The 17970-nt window shown below is 38.3% G+C and overlaps 1 protein-coding gene across 1 annotated transcript in view; it reads left to right on the plus strand.

Moving 5' to 3' along the window:
- Positions 1–17493, plus strand: part of tfe3a (transcription factor binding to IGHM enhancer 3a) — a 79389-nt gene extending 61896 nt beyond the window's left edge. The window contains exons 5-10 of the mRNA XM_028813289.2: positions 3797–3892; positions 9694–9808; positions 9918–9974; positions 10350–10425; positions 11154–11301; positions 12542–17493. Coding sequence (XP_028669122.2) covers positions 3797–3892; positions 9694–9808; positions 9918–9974; positions 10350–10425; positions 11154–11301; positions 12542–12961 — 912 coding nt within the window. The 3' untranslated portion in view covers positions 12962–17493. The remainder of the gene's footprint in view (positions 1–3796; positions 3893–9693; positions 9809–9917; positions 9975–10349; positions 10426–11153; positions 11302–12541) is intronic.
- Positions 17494–17970: the final 477 nt, after the last annotated feature.

The following is a 17970-nucleotide window of genomic DNA, read 5'->3' on the forward strand; positions in this document are numbered from 1 at the left end:
TTAAGTTGGTCAAGTGACACATTGAGTCAATGATGGGGAATTAACCCATATACTTTGTGTTGTGTTGCCAAGTCCAATAACTTCTTCAGCTTTAACTTACAGACCACAAATCCCATATCGGAGAGAGCTGTCAAAGCATTAAAAGGCTAGCTATTTTAAGGAGCTGCCTCCAGCTAGACTTCATTGTTTTAAGTTGGCTTTTAGCACAGTGTAATTGAGACAATTCATATAAATTGTGTTGAGTGGAGCAATAGTAACATTATTTGTCTTGTTTTGTTCCTTTCACCTGCTTATTTCATCTTAATTATGTGGCTATCGTGTCTACACCCACTGTTCTCCCCTACTCAGTTCATGTAGCTAGCTGGGCACACTGAATAGAGGAGATGAGAATGAAGAAATCCACATACACAATCAATGAACCAATAGTTAAGAGGAGGCGCAGCAACTTTGCTTCATTTCATTTCAGATCGTTTAATGTCCTTTTGTTTGCAACCTGAACATTCCAATCTTTCTGTTCTTTGATGGATTTTTAGATAAAGTGCAAGGTATGTTTGCATACCATTTATTAAAGCAATACATTGAAAAGTCAAACACCAGTACTTCCCCTCGTATTAAAATTAGTGGTGCAGATATTGAACTAGTACCATAAATAACAGTATATGCCCATGATATTGTTTTTCTTTCTGCTACTTGAGAGAAATGTTCTAACTAGCTGCACAAGGTTGTGAAGACTACAGCAAAACCTGATGAAATGAATCCGTCATCATCTTCTTTGTTTAGACACTAGTTGGTGAAATAGAAGGAATTTTTAGTATCTCACAATAAATGCTGCAGGAAAAAGTAATGAACTGCTTTATAGTTGTCTCATCTGCAAGGATGTGGGGTAGAGGAGACTGGAATATTTTTGTTTCTTTAACAGCAGACATAGCTAATGTCCAACAGTAGAGCCATAAATGCCACTTATCCTTCCCTGAAGCAGATAAACAAGTGGATAACTCAAGAACCACTTCTCACTGTTAATTATATTTACATTCCTTTCTAATGAAATTTCATGATTTGGTAGGAATTTGCCCAGAGGCTACCATGACTGCAGCTTTGTTGATCCTAGAGCAGAGGCTTCTCTCCCCTCTCAAAGATGCTTTGTATTATTGTACCCTTCCTGTTTTGTATGCCACTGCATCATAAATCTCTGCGTGGTCTACCATGCCTGCTGATTGCCTACCAAGACAGATGGTTTATCTCTTTTGCACATGCTTCTCGGGAGAATAGTCTGCCTGTGCCCAGTAAAGCAGGAGCATAAAAGCTGGCACTCAGATACTGCCAGGTTTGTCACAGCCATACTACAGGGACAAAACAAACACAATAACCAGAGTTCTTTTATTAGTCATGGAGTTTTGTAGGAACTCTTTGAATAAGCAGAATTGTGCAAAATGCCTCTTGTCTAGTAAAGAGTGTTACCATATAAGATGACAAAATTTTCCTGTCCAACTTGTTTTGCCTTGGTTGTGTTTCTTGACATTTTTACCATTGATCTTTTTGAGCTGACCTACAGTCTACACTGGTTCAAGGATGCAGCTGATAAAGTAATCTGCTAAATCTTTGAATGTTCTCCAACATTCGTCTATTTTCTGAATCCGCTCATTGCAGGATAGGGTTGCAATTCCAGCAGCAGTGGGCACAAGACAGAAACTATCCAAGGGCAGTCTGTCACTCAGAGATGCGCAAATCTACACACCCATGCTTACTCTTTAGACTCTCCTTTTAGCCCTAACAGTTACTGGAATGCCAAAAAAAAAAAAAACACATGGAGATCCTGGGAGTGCATGCAAAGGCCATATGGACTGGGGAATCAAAGGTAATCTTTTGGAGCAGTGCCCGAGTATACAGAAGCACATTTGTCATCTGTCATTGTTATAATAATGACCTTCTATTGTTATTGAAATTGATTTTAAAGTTAAAAAACTTAAAAATCTGGCACCGGATAAAGAGACCTTTCCTGCTTTACACCCATTGCTGCTGGGATGGGCTCTAGCCCCATGAAACTGAACTGGATTAAGCAGCTTTGACAATTAATGGATGGATAATTTATACTAAATGATTACAGCAGTTAGTCAGTTACTCTTTTGCAGCTGTGCTTATGCTGCACAATAAATCCACTTTCTGGTCAAAATTTCAATGTGAAGAGAGAGCTGAGCCAAAAGGCGAGGCTGTCGATTTACCAGTTGATGTACGTTCCTACCCTCACCTATGGCCACGAGTTTTGGGTAGTGACCGAAAGAGCAAGATTGCAGATACAAGCAGCCGAAATGAGTTTTCTCCGCAGGGTGGCTGGACTTTCCCTTAGAGATAGGGTGAGGAGTTCAGTTATCCGGGAGAGACTCGGAGTAGAGTCGCTGCTCCTCTGCATTGAGAGGAGTCAGTTGAGGTGGTTCGGGCATCTGGTCAGGACACCCCCTGGCCGCCTCCCTAGGGGGGTGTTTCGGGCATATCCCACTGGGAGAAAGCCACGGGACAGACCCAGGACACGCTGGAGGGATTATATCTCCCGGCTGGCCTGGGAACGCCTTGGGTTCCCCCCTGAGGAGCTGGAGGAGGTGGCCGGGGAGAGGGAGGTCTGGGCTTCCCTGCTTAGGATACTGCCCCCACGACCCGACTTCGGATAAGCGGTGGACAATAGATGGATGGATGGTCAAAATTTAAATAGAGAAAGAATCCTTAGGTAAGGTATGCAGTGATTCAAAGTATTTCTAGCTTGGAACACAAAACACACCTTAGAAGAGCTATACATTAACCTTGCATGAGTATAAATGAATCCTATAGATGTGAAGTAAACCAGGAGTTCCAAAATATACTGAAGGCAGAAATTACCGATAATAAAAATCCAAATTTATCATAGACATCCAGCTTGAGAACCCCAGACAAAATTGTTTAGATTTTTGATTAAGTGCATAATATATTGAAGAAGCAAAATAAAATTCTCTTGAAATGGACAATTTTATTTTCAGTCTTTTCTGGTTCAATTTTTAGAGTAATTAAAATCAAAATAAATTTTCATTCAAAAGTCATCTTGCCTAAACTATCTTATATCAGCATCCCCTGTAATGTGCGTTACTTTTGTTAACTTGTTAACACAAGAGTAAAAATCTCTGCCCAGTGGCCTCACATCCTTGAATATTGTCAGCCCTTGACATGATGCTTCAGTACTGTAATTTTTCAGGAATGATGGAATGTCGCCACAAAAACAGGTTTATTTAGAGTATCTTGGTGCTTCTCAGCAGTCACCTCAGTAATTTCTCAGACATCCATTGAACAATTGATACTGGCAGCCTTCCAGAGCTTTCCAGCAAATGTTATTTTACCACATTCTCAAACCTGCTGATTCCCAGTATTACAATTTTTATGCGGACAATACACTGTTCAGATAATCTTATCATACCTGTACTCTTCTTCTGTATTAGAAGATTTGAATCCCAATAAGTCAAAATCTAAAGAGCCTGGTAATAAAAATTTTCATTGGTATCCATGGCTGTGGTGTGAAGTTCAAATTTTACTGTTAGTAGCATGATTGGCTGAAGAAAATATTGTCATTCAATTCAGAAAGAACCCCAGTGAAAAACTATATCATTCAGGAAATAGAAAAGCAAAGTAATGATAAAATTGGGCATTTGAAAGTCATCATTTACTGTAACTAACAAGTAATAAAAGTGCATCATTTAAGTTTAAAAATTTCTAAGCTGTGACTCATGTAATACCAGAATGACACTATTTTTGTTTTATTTTTTTTATTTTTTGTCAGATTGATGATGTAATTGACGAAATCATCAGCTTGGAATCAAGCTACAATGATGACATCATGGGCTTTATTGATTCTGGCCTGCAGCTGTCAAACACAGTAAGAGCAATTCTTATTAAATTGTAGAGCTTCCAGGAGATTGCAAAGTTTATTGTCACAGTGTATTCTTTACTATTAATAAGTGAGTTTTTTATTTACTGTATATATATTATTTACATAAAACAGTAAAGAAATTTACAGCCGTGTGAACATCAAAAAAAAAAAGAATGCATAAATACAATTACAGAAGCACACATCTCATTATTCATTGATTTAATCAATGAAGATACAGGGCCACTGGGGACCACAATCTTTCATGACAGTATTGGATGTAATGGAGGGGCAACATCACGATAGGGATGCTAGTGCTTTCCAGGGCATTTGCTCACACCAGGTCATAGTGGAGTCTCCAGTAAACCTAGCGTGTACATCTTTCGAGAGTGAGATAAAACCAGAATACTCATGGAAAACCACACAGACATGGTGGAATACACAGACTCTACACACACTTTGCCTGAGCTGTGATTTCAGACGAGGACTCCAGATATATAAAGTAGTAGCAGTGCCCACTATGTCCTTTATAACTCATTATTTTAAATCAATTGCCTCTTCTCATTAAAGTACTTTATTTAAAGCAATATATTATAGCCGCTTGTTGTTAAAGCTGCTATGGGCTCTGAATTCCTTCAATTATGTATCATAATAAGTAAATTCAGGAAGTTAATGCATGAAAATATGAAATATGATTTGCTGTCAAAAGCGTTTCAGCAAACACATATATTGGGAGCATTCAGTGTGGCCTAGTATGCCTAGCGTTGACTCTGAGGACAATGTAAGCAGGTCATGTAACCTGCCTGTACTTGAACTGTATTGCAGATATGCATACTTAGGAAAAAATGTGTAGGACTATTCCTGTGCATTTCTTATATATTATTATAGCATAAATGATACATGGTGAAAATGTGGAATACACCTTTAAGTAAATGAGACCAAGCAGTTACTTGGTTCAAGGCTATCACTGAGGGGAGTTGTTAGATTGCATGTGTCTGTGTGTTGTCATAAATCATATGAACACAATGAATAAGAGCGGGGATGGAGATCAGCTGGTGCTGCACAATGTACCCACATTAGGGCTAGATCATGAATTACTTGAAAAATAAAAAAAAAAATGTAGGAACAAATATAGGAAATAGTGCGGCAGAGTTAATTAGGGATTTATTGTTAAAGATGAAGTCAATTATGATAGTGATGTGTTGCATAAGTCTTAGTAATTTAAGAGTAATATTTTAAAGTGAATGCCTATGGAAATGGTGAGTAGAAGGTGGGAAGTAACTGGACTGATCTGACCATGGAACCTTGTGTCTGTTAAAAGGTGAGCTGCAGAGCTTTCAAGTGTCTGTTTCAAATAACATTTCTCAAAGTTTGTAAACCAGTTAGAGCAGGCAGGCAGTGTGGCCTAGTGACTGAAGACCTGGACTCTATACCAGTATTACACACTGTAAGTCACTTAACGGATACATGCTACATGAAATGTGTGATGCAATCAAATAAACCTAAAATAGAATTTTGGGGACATCTGAGGAATCGGCAACTGCCCACACAGCCTAAGTGAATGGCCTGTTTTCAATATGTCCTCATGCAAGTGAGCCATATCAATTCTAGTATAAATATAAATCAGAAGTTAAAGGGTCTCCACATGTAAGGTCCATTGCAGAGAAGTTAAAAAAACTAATGGGCATTATCATTTTTAATGGATAGTGAAGCAGCAGTGACATTAAAGAAAAGAAAAAAAGTGTTAAAAAGAATAAAGACCTGAAATTCCCATGGTAAAATATGTGAAATATAAAACAGCTCACAAGTGAAGCTTCACTTCTATAATCCTAGCCACACCCATTCATAATCAGGGTCAGATTAGAGTGTGCTGAACTAAGAAGAAAAAGCTTTACTCTGCCAGTTGAATTTACCTCGGGAAGTTAAACTGTACATGTTTCCTCCTGAAAGATCTCTGAAGAAAAGCAAACTAATTCAGAGATAATTTTAGATGTGGGTCCAAGATGGGCGGGACAGACCACAGGATAAAGCTGCAGGAAGTCTGTCCCACCCAGTGTGCTAGGAGAAGATAGGTGGTCTGCAGAGACAAGACAATTGGAATCTGCCATATATAAGGCATCCACACGTGCATGTGTGCTTTTGAAGGAGAGGAAACCAACAACAAAAATGCAGGTAGAAACATTTGCTTCACTATGAATGACCACATATTTACTGAATTTGCTGACTATATGTGGCTCACAACAAAATTTTGTGCATCATTTTCTGCAGTGAATGAAAAAGAATTTTGTCTTAGTTCCAAATAGAAAAGTTGGCCTTTTCCCTCTTCACAACTGAAGGCAGTGTTTCCTTGTTCTTTCAGTGTAGCACATATCCTGTAGTCAAGAAAAGCTCATATTTACTTATTTTATCAGCATTGTTATGCATGGTGATGAAAATTTAACAAAGTGCTGTCACCCTAGGCACTATAGAATTTGAAAAGCACATATATTGTTGTATAGTGTACAGTTTTTGCTATATTGTGCTTTTTGTCATTTTAATTGCCTTTGCACATTGGAGAACAAGAATGATGTAACAGCTTAAACCTCTAAATACTTAAAAAAAAATGTTTCATGTGTATCTGTGTCTTACATCAGGTATTTTTATAGTTTCTGTTTTTGTTGCCTGCATGTAGCAGTTCGCATGTACCTTTGCTAATGTACATTTTCTCACTTTTGAAAATTGTTAAGTGTTTCTGAATTATGAATGTTGTGCTATTTTAAAAAAATCTGAAGTGTACTCACTATGGCAAATTCTATAAAGTTCTAAGAAAAGTAAAAGTAACAGTTCTAACTTGAATCCCTGGAAGACTCCACTCCCTTCTTGCGCCTTGGCCATTTCCTGCTCCACCCAAAAGCCCACAGTCTCATTTTCTTAATGTCATTTCTAATTCCTAATTTGTTTAACTTTAAGTGTACACTTTTTGAGCCAAACATTTCATATCTTTTCTCACAATAAACTAGACAGTGTTCTTTCCTTTGGCAACTACCAATATTTACTACCCCAGAAATTCATTACTTCTTGTAAGTAAAACTAAATTTCCTGGTAAGTCCCTGACAACTTCATCTTCATGTAAAATCAACCTCTTCTGTTGTACTGATTGATGGTAGAACAGTAAGGTATATTACAGAAGTTGAGGTAGAATTCTTTAATACCAGAGCTGTAGGAGTGTGTCAGCCCATTACAGCCTTTCCTTTCTCCAGACTTGCTCTGCTCCTGACCCTCACCCTTCATCTTGTAGGTGGTGGTCTCACATTAAGGCACCACACAGATTTTTTTAGGCTAATTCTAACTGAAGGAGTCAAGTGAGCTGGTTTGGGCATGTAGTTAGAGTGCCCTCAGGGATAATATCTGGTTCCCCAGGCCAGGACGTGCTATATCTCATTAGTCAGGGTGGCAACTTGGGATTCCCTAGAAAGGTTTGGAGAAAGTTGCTAGGGATAGGGAGACCTGGTCAGCCCAGCTTAGCAGTTTGCCACAGGGACACTTGCCAGGAACAAACATGATGATGATGATGGAGGTTCCTAATACCCTTTCATGAACTCCTCCCCCCCAAACTGCTGGATTTAATTCTGATTTCTGAATTTTATTGGATTCCTGGCTTAGTCAAATATTATTTCTCACATTTCACATTTATTGTTCTAATCTAAAATTTTTCTACACAGCTTGCTTACATTTTATAAAAATTCTAGCTTATATATGTTTTATGTACAAAGACATTAGTAAGTTTTTCTTGCCTAGATTATATTATTTTGATATCTTAACTAATTTAAAATGTTTAACCATTTGGTTGCCATTAAGGTCTGGAATGACATTGAAGTAGGTTATCTTTAGATTTCATTTGCATTATGGACCTGGTCTCCTGTTTTAAGCTACTTCTTTTTGGTTATAATAAAGGGAACAAAGCCCACTGAAAAAAAGAGAAAATATTAATCACACTCTGCAGTGTCTTTTTAACTGTTTAATTAGGACAGTATGGCTAAGCTTACTGTAGGTTATTGCTGATGCTTCATAGATTCAGCTTCCGAGATTCAAATCCCTGCCTTGTTATGTATGCAGTTTGAACATTTTGGGCATATCGTATTTCAAAGATGAGCCTGGTTGAAGTGAATTGGTAATTCTACTGTGAGTGTGAGTGTAGGACTGTGGGAGTGATAGCCCCCTGTTATGTGTAGGTCAAGGGTTGGTTCTTTCCTTATGCACCATGCTTCCAGGATAGACTCTACAACATTCCACCCCACCCGACATCCGTTATTTGGAACAAGCAGGTCTGACAATGTTCAGTTATGTGTCACAAATTATGACACAGGGGACCCCATGTCCAAGTCTAACTAGACCCACTTTAATATATTTTTGATATTTCCTGAGCTACTGCATGTGCAAATTCCTTTGTGAAGAGTTAGGCAAAATAATTATTTTGTTCATTTATTTTTTATTTTAACTTCAATGCCACTTGAACATTTATTGATCTTTACTTGTAATTACTCGTCTTCCTACTGACTCTTATGTTTTCCATATGCTCATACATTCTAATGAATGAATCTTGTTTGCATTTTTCATTCTTCCACTTGGACAGTTTCTTCCTTAATGCACTAATTGTGGCTTTTAAATATTAGCGAGTACACTTTCAAAAGTTTATGTCTTTGATTTTTTTTTTCTCCAAAGTTTCCTTTTGTTTACGTGTCTTGTTTTGTCTTGTGCTTCTGTCTTTTTAAAGTGTACCTTCACTATTTCATTATTGTCATAGTTGCTCTTAGTGGATCTGTTCCTTCAGCCTTTCTTGTTGTGCCTTGATCTTCTGAGAAGAGGTCTGCAGTGGTGACTGACCGTGGCAAAACAATTTTATTTAGTTTCCACAGTCTGTTTTCTGTATGCATTGCCATAGAGATTACTGTTTTTGTATTAGTGGCTGGTTTTATTAATTACCATTAAGATAATGTGTGGTTTGGGCTTGTTCAGCTGAAAGGACTTGCCATCTGGTAAATAATGTTTTCTTCAAATCTTAAATGATACTTGGTTCCATGGGTAATGTCATGTAAGTATAAAAAAAGAGAAAAGGAAAAACAATTTAGATAATCAGTTGAGATTAAACAGAGAGATATGGCAACATCTCAAGGAATGGTTGAATCCACTGGGAGCAACAAACAGAGATAAGTTAAAAAGTATGTTCGCTAGGTCATATGTATATGTATGTGTCTGTGCAGTTTTGTGTTGATATTCTGTTCTTATCCCCTCTCTTTGCATCCCAACTGCCCTCTTTTTAATATAGAAAAAGACGTATATAGTAAATCAAAAAACTGTGCTATTATAAGGCCTATATTAAAATTTGCATTTAGATTTATCTTCATAGACCAAAAAGTTAACTAACTGGATGCTGTTGGTGTTATTTACAAGAATGATTTTTCCATGCTATATTTTTGCTTACTTTTTTCATTAAAAAAAAAAAACTAATTTTATTCACAAAGTAAATGGTACATAAAGACCTGCTGTATGAGAGGCACTTTACATGTTAAAAACTTCCATATGATCTAGGTGCATTTCTCATGCCCCCTAGTAGAAATATAATCAACTTAACCTGAACCTTGACAGCATATTTTTTTCTGAATTGCGTGCATAGTGATGATAGCATCCTTGAGGTTGTATATCTTGGCAGAAATATTTGTGTGACGAAGCTGTGCCGGAGTCCCAGTCCTGACCCGATAGTTAGGGTTTGATGTTTATTTTATTTCTTTTTTGATAGTTAGGGTTTGATATTTATTTCTTTTTTTGATCAGCTTCCTGTTTCTGGAACCGTACTGGACCTCTACAACCCTGGGGTGGCAGCCCCAACAATTACAGTAAGCAACTCATGTCCAGCAGACTTGCCAAACATAAAGACAGAAATGACAGGTACCAATGGTGTTATGCAAACTATTCTAAAATCTCAGGACAGTAGTTGCCAGTGGAAAGAGTGGATCCTCTGAGTCTAATATTCGTATGTCTTGCTGTTATGTTCCAGATGCAGAGGCAAAGGCCTTTATTAAAGAGCGTCAGAAGAAGGACAACCACAACCTCAGTAAGTGTGCCGTGTTTGATTTCAGAGCAAAGCCTGCATTATTTTCTGCTTCTGCTTGTGATAATCTTTTTATTATTATGGCTATCCTATTACATAACAATCATCAATCCTGGATTTTTTGAAAGCTTACACTTTTGGCCCATGGTACTCAAACATCATTCCTGTTTCAGTGATTTATACCTCTGGTCTTCCTGTGCTGTCTGCTATATTACAGTCTATACATTATAATTAGGATAGTGACCAGTTTGTCATGATCATCTGTAACTAACTTAAACCATATTCAGTCCGTCACCTTGCTTTATTCTAAATCAACAGGTGCAATTCTCATAACAACTGACTCAAAATTATTTTATTCATTCATATTTTTTTTTCCAGTTGAGAGAAGACGGAGGTTCAACATCAACGACAGAATTAAAGAGCTGGGGATGCTTATTCCTAAATCTAGTGATCCGTAGGTCAACATTTTACCTATTTGATCTATAAAAGTGGTTCAGAAATGTCCTAGTTTTATATTACACAACCAATGAAAATATGCTCTGTAACTCTGTAATCAACACATTCAAGTTTACATTCATCCATTTTCTATAGGCCTACTCACATATTCATGAGTAGGTAAAGTTTATCTCAGTAACAACACGCTTGGTGTAGAAAGTAATTTTAGACAATCGCATCTACACACACAGTGTGCCAGTTTATAAGAACAAATCTTTGGACTGTGGCAATACATAGTATCTTAGAGAATTTCACCAGAAACAAGGACAGATAATTGCAGGAGTCAAATTAAGATTCTGATACTTTGAAATAACAAATGCTACTTTTGCTGCCATACTATTCTTTACAAGATCAGGTCATCAGATATTTTATTTTCTTAAATACAGAAAAACATGTTAATTAACTTGCTCTTTATTACACAAAGAGTAGTGGGGTGGCGTTTGAAGCTGTGACATCAGTAGCTATGATCATCAATATTGAGATGCCACATACAGTACTGTATTTACCAAAACTTTGACTGATTATAGATCGCTTATGCCATCTGTAGGTATGTACAAGAAGTCCTGACAGAACGGGTTTGGTTAACAACAGAGTAAAAATCTGGTGCAGAAGCTGACTAGGCAACATAGTGCTATGGGAAATTGTATGCCAGATGTTTCTTTCATCTTTTGCATTCTGGTTTGGCAGGGAGATACGCTGGAACAAAGGCACAATACTGAAGGCTTCAGTTGACTACATACGGAAGCTGCAGAAGGAACAGCAGCGCAGCAAGGAGATCGAGACAAGACAGAAAAAGCTGGAACACACCAATCGCAGCCTGATGCTCAGGATCCAGGTATTACACTGCCTTTTGCATCTGTCTGCCTGAACGGTCTACACACAGCTTAATTGCTGTATGCACATTTCATTTCCATCACACCACAGGAATTTATTCCATACATAACTAGCCCCATTGATTTTCTCTCTATTTTCATAAAGCTATCAACACTCCTAGTCACCAGTTTGCCAAATGTTTTGTCTGAAAACAGTATCAGTTTCCTTATATAGTATTACAAGTTGAATTCTCTGTTTAGAGCTTAAGAACATTAAATATTTGAAAGACAGGAGGCTGTTCAGTTCAATAAGTTTATCTAAGTTGTCCAATGATCAAACCTAAATACTTTTTTAAAATTTCTAAGGTTTCTACTTTCACTGCTTGACTTGGTAGTTTGATCCAGATTCCCATGACAATTTGTGTGAAGATCTGGTTCATGGCTTTCTTCTTAAATACACTTCCCATTAATTTCCACTAGTGTCCTGGTGCTTGCGATCCACTATTTGATTAGAAGAACTCTGATGAATAAATTTTATCAATTTCTTTGAGAAATTTGCAGACGTGGGTTAGGTCCCCAAATAGCCATTTTTTTCTTAAGACCAAAGACTTTTAACTCCAGTTTGAATTAAGGCATGTCATTTTATCCATGGATGCACATGATTGCTCTTTGTCATGGTTTTGGAATCATCTTGATTTATTTTGTGTAATTTTTTGTTGCACTAGCATTCTTATTTTATTTATCATTCATTTTTGTTATTTTTGTGTTGCCATCACATCCTCATTTTATTTGCAGTTTGTGAGTTGGTTGTATTGGCATGTTACTTGTAATAATGAAGCCCACTGCTTATCACTGGTTAGTGACCAGAGATCTCATCTCATCCCCCATGTAAAAGATGGGGTGGCACTCAGTAGTTTGGTCAGACATTGGATCAGATAAAGTATTAGCAAGGAGAAGAATGAACAATTAGATTTAGGCCTTTTTGACTTGTAGTTAGTGTTAGGATTATTTTAGCTTCATTTTGGTTTTCAATAGTGTTTAAAGTCAAACACCTACATATCTAACAATTATTATCTTGCTTGTGTTTTTTGAAGGCCTGTCAATTCCTGGGAAATTAATTAGAACAAGAAAGCTGCTCACTAGTGAATGTTCTCAGTTCTGTTCTATTGGTTATTTTAGAAATTATTCTGGTATCCTGCCCAGTATATTGCAGTAGATCTTTATTCTATGACCTAATCACATTTTCTAACCTTATTCTTTCAGGAGCTGGAAATGCAGGCCCGTATGCATGGCCTTGTCACCCCAATGACACAGACCCAGCTGGACCTTGGTTCATCTGAGTCACAAAGTTCTAACCTCCTCTCAGCTACCACAAATAATGGTGCTGCAGCCACTGGACCTTCTTCTGCTTTCCTTGCATCCCTCCCCTCTGCAGGAGGGGAAGTCAACTTGACAAGCACTGCACTTGACTTAGGCCACCTAAACTTCGGAGACTTGGAGGATCCATCAGCTGGAACCTTTCATCTGGGCCTGACATCTAATATAGGCATTGATGACATTCTTATGGATGATGGCACCCTCTCTCCTGTAGGAGCCACTGACCCTCTACTGTGTGCAATCTCCCCAGGAGCCTCAAAGACAAGTAGTCGCCGCAGCAGCTTCAGTATGGAAGAAGATTCCTGACATCCAGTTGGTGCTGTGATTTAGACCTGGCAGTACTTGTTAGAGTTGGTGAGGCAAGTTGTCTCTGCCAACATAGTGAGGAGAAATGAAAGAACAGACTGACTTGCAAATATAATCTACAGGGAAAACTGACCAGCATTATGGTTATTGTCTTGAAACAGACATGTGCTTAGCCACTGCGAAACTTAGTTCAGATCTGTGCATCCATATAATTCTGTTATGTGTAAAAGAAAACTTAAATGGACACGACTGTAGACTTTGTACAAAAGCAGACAGGAAGCTAATTGTGTGTCAGTTTCATTCACAGTTTGTGAGTTTAAGTGATGTTCCCAAGGGACAGTAACAGATTCTAATGCTCTACCACCTGTATTAGATAGTCCCGCCAGAGTAGCCAAGGAGATTTTTACAGATTTGTTTAAGCATAATTTGCCAAATGTTGCTTTGTGTGTTGTCTTTTACTGATCCCTAATCTTACAAAGGGCCAACATCATGTCCCAAACAATCAGTGTTGCTTCAAAAGTTAAAATATTACCTGTGAAAGTCGAGATGTTTGTAGGTCAAGTTTATGTATATGGTTTTTTTTTTGTAGTGTCTTCCAGAAACATCAAGAAAGTAAATTTTTACAGGCGCGAACGTTTTTGTATACAAAGTAACTTGTCATAACTGCCCAATCATTTATAACACTGGGCTTTGGCCCCCTCCCGTGTCAACACTGCAACACATCATTTTGTTAAACAGAACATTTAAATTTTTTCATGTCTGCACCCACCACTAGGATGGATATGATTGTTTTTTGAGGCGCAAGTCGGCATCTTGGCCTTGGCATGAGATGTATGTCTAGTTTTCTCATAGTTATGCAGGATTACAGGTTTGCAGTAGCAGCAGGCCTCTGTCACCATATGGACACCCCATTTAAATAGTCGCACAACAGTAGAATATACTTGTGAAGAATCATTTTACAGAATTCAAATTTGACACAACTGAAATATGTATATTATCGAGGTGGAACATCACTCCATTCAAATGCATGTGTGTGTATGTAAATAATATATACACATAAGTACACTATAATGTACTGTGGAGGGAGCAAAACATGACGGGAATCCCAGGACAAATTAACTTTGTGACAGCATAAACATAATAAACACCTGAAAAGAAAGAACGAGAGAGTGAAGTGGAACTCTGTCCTTGGCTTTTTCAGGCTATGTCATCTGTATGCCAGGATGTGTATGAACGAACCTACAGGTGCATGTCATAGCAAGAGTGCAATAAGAGAATCTAAAACGATCCCATCATACCACTTCCATCATTTGTGTGTTAGGGTAAATTTACCGTTAATGACCATCTCAAAGCAAAATACTCACCATCAAAGCTGTCCCAGTCTCACACTTTTCATTTTTACAGTGGCATGCTTTCAGAAGTCACTGATCGAAACACTCCATTGCATCACTCTTCTCTTGACCACCTAAACTGACATGTTTTGAGGATGCCCATGAGCACGCATACTGCATTCCTGTTGGGGCATCACGTAGGGTGGTGACTTTGTCAATTACTTCATTGAAAGCATAGATGTGGTAAAGTGTTCAATGCAAAGCATCATAATTTGGTTGTTGACACCACACATCAGCACTTTTTTTAGACTTTTTAGTCATTCTATATACTACAGTTTAATTATTTCATTACAGTTCCTGGCAAAACAAAATTTGGCAGATGAATCTTAAATTATTTAGGAAGCATGGCATATAATGGAAAGTTTACAGCAGGCTATTCTGGATGCCATCATTGAATTGTGAAAATGTACAGCTTTATGAAGGTAATCCATTCCTGAAAACCTCTTTGTAAAGTGAATTCTCATAACGTAAATACCTAATTACATTAATATAAACAGACAATTTGAAGCATTCACTGACCCCAAAAATGACCTTCCCCACCCCCCATTTGCTTTACAGATCTGAGCATCCCTAATGCTGAGCCACCACTCCATTCCACTGGCTGCAGCGTACTATGCTTGGAATAACCGTGAGGAGGATCGTGTGTTAGTACTAGAGTCGCACCTTTGAAAAATCACCGCAGACTTGCTCTTCATAACCATGAGGAAGGACATCTTTCTTTGTCTATCCAGATTTTTGTGAAGCCCGTACTTATGATGTGGTGGTAGTCAATCTAAAATTCGTCGAGGACCACAAGTGAGATAGATGTCTTTCATTTTTGATTGATCTGCATCAAGGAACACTATGTTTATGTTACAAAGTTGATCCAAGCCAGTCCTTCCTTTGCAAAGTGAAATGGCATGTTTAGTTCATTGCTGCTTGACATTAGTTGCTCCTAAAGCACTTCTCTTAGTTACTGGTCACACATCTGAGCTCAGTGAGGTGCTATGTATCTCCCTAAGCATTATCTATCTCTGTTGAGGCCTTTCATTCTCTATTGGTCATCAAGCCTGATGGTCATCTTGTGGCTCAGATGATAGATGATATTGAAACTGACATGTTTAAGCAGTTGTGCCATGACAAACTTTGAGGAGACAGTAGGCATTCTCTAAAGTCATTTTGGCTTGGTTCTCTTTGTCCAACTTGTCATGTCCTGGTCAACGCTTTACTTCCTAACTCCCACTCTGTTAAAGAATCATGAAATAGCGGAAGTGAAATTTGATCAGATTAGCAAAATATTCCACTTTCACACGCAAACCACAGAGGAAATCCCATACCTCCATTATACCAGTCAGTATCTGACTCGGGGTGATTGTGTTCTTTGGTTTGATAGGCTCTGTCATTGGTCTTTGCGAAGTACAAATTCCACCCATTTTCTGAACCCACTCAATCCAATCGTAGGGTTATGGGGGACTCTACCTCCTCAGGAAATGGGAGGCCCAGCCTACTAGATGATAAATCACAAACATCCCAAAGAAAGTCCATTATAATGTGGAAACTGTTGCACCAGTGTTTAGTAAAATACTTTAGATAAAGGTGACAACTGAATAAGTAAATGTCAATTCACACCTACTAGGATGTACACCTTCAGGAAAGCCATGGACTGAAACACAGTTGGCTGCTAGTTGTTCTTGGTTGAGTTTTTTGTTCTTTGCACATATTCATTCATTCAATTGTAGAACATTCTAGAGTTTTCTGAGTGAACATACTGCATAGCTATCACATTGATAGGCAAATAGAGAAGAGGGCTGGGGCTGGTGGGGTGGTGGGGTCAGTTTAAATGATCCAGGCATACAGCAGATGCAGATGAAGGTTGTTAGAGGAGGTTCTTGGCATACTTATTGGTAATCCAAGGACAGCCATAGATGAGACCACTACAAGAGAAGATGACATGGCTTACAGTCAGACTAGGAAGTATGAATGATAAATGAGTAAAGGGTTGTGGTAGGACCCTGTCTTGCTGACACAAATCTTTTTTTTGAGGCCTATCCTTATTCATTGCTGGGTGTGTGACTCTTCATGCCCTGCTTCTTTAATGTGGCCATTTTCCCTTTCAGGGGACGGTATGACTAAAGCCTTATCTTAACATTCACATTTTCTGAAGCAGGGCGTGTGAGATACACTGACTGTGGGGCCTGACAGATCCTCCTAAAAAGATTAGCATCTGGAGAACCGTTCAGTGCAGTGACATCCGAGGTGCCACCTGAGTTAATGTTGCCACTTGTACTTCTTGGTACATTTGTCTGGCAGATTTTATTTAAAGGGGAAATGCTCTTTGTGGTATATTAAGGTAAAGTCGGTGATGTGAAGGATGTTGTGTGTTCCACAGAGGGGTATTATGCTAGGTCCCTTAATATCCTTAATGCGCCTGAGTACATTTCATAGGTGGGATGCCATGTTGGCACAATTTTCCAGGCAGATGGTAAAAATCAGTTTCAGAGTGGCAGCTAAGCAGTAAGTGTGGCTGCTTCGGTGTCCCTTTATTGTCCTGTCCTCTTTGTTTTATGTTCTGTTAGCCCCTCTTGCTGGTTGATGTGTGGTAGCAGAGTGCTATAATCACGAGTCAAATGTAATAATGACATATTGCATTGTTTCTCTTATGTATTGTCTTAATTTTATGTAGGACAGTAGTCTTGGCCACTATTAGCCACGTCGGCACTCTCGTGACCCGTCTGTAGAGCAGCTTTTATATATACAGAGTGGCTTCAGGAGATCAGTAACACTCCTAAATTGTCAAACCTTGGATTTTACAAGTCTTTGTACTTTTTTTCTTTTTATAGTTCACTCATCAGGGTGATCAATTTATGTCATACATGTATTTACTTATGCATTGATTTCCTGCTTTTTTATCATATACTGCCTTAGTCAGTCACTGGGTGGCCATGTTTGGTTGGATATTACGCTTTCCAGAAATATTTAAAGGGAAAGTGTTGTTTGACGATCAAGAACAGTGTGGTCTCCTGTGAAGGGGCAGTATAATAACAGCTCTTACAATCCCTTTATGAAAGTCAGAATTTGATCCTTTTTATTGCCATTTATTTGTTCTGGTTTGTCTTTTTTTAAGAATTTTATTATTAAAATTAAGATGTCAAAAATGAGAAATGTGAAAAGTTACTTTTGTTTATTATATGTCATAGCTTATGTGCTGTCTATCTTGTTTCCTTGATCAGTGACTTGAAGAGCGAAACACGGGGGGCACTGCTCGATGCCCAAATGTCTCAGCTTCACGTTGCCTCATGAGCATCTTGGATTATAGATTAAGGTGTTTGTTTTCTCTCTTTTCCAGAGTCCATATCAGGCACCAGTTTCCTCGTTTATTCTGTTGAATCGACTAGTATGGACCACTGGGCCGTGCTTTACCCACTTTAGTTCAGTTTCCTATACATTTTGGAGTGCTACACCTTTTGCCTATTTGACCTAAGTCAGGGGATCCCAAACTGGGTCCTGGGGACCCCCTGTGACTCTGGGTTTTTGTTCCAACCAGCTTCTGTTTTTACTGGGCGTAATTAAGTGAACTCTTAGTTCCCAGATTTTGTGGTTTGGGAACAATGTAGAAACTAGATAACTTCTTCTTTCTCC

This window comes from Erpetoichthys calabaricus, chromosome 11 (assembly GCF_900747795.2).
Source record: "Erpetoichthys calabaricus chromosome 11, fErpCal1.3, whole genome shotgun sequence".
NCBI lineage: Eukaryota > Metazoa > Chordata > Cladistia > Polypteriformes > Polypteridae > Erpetoichthys > Erpetoichthys calabaricus.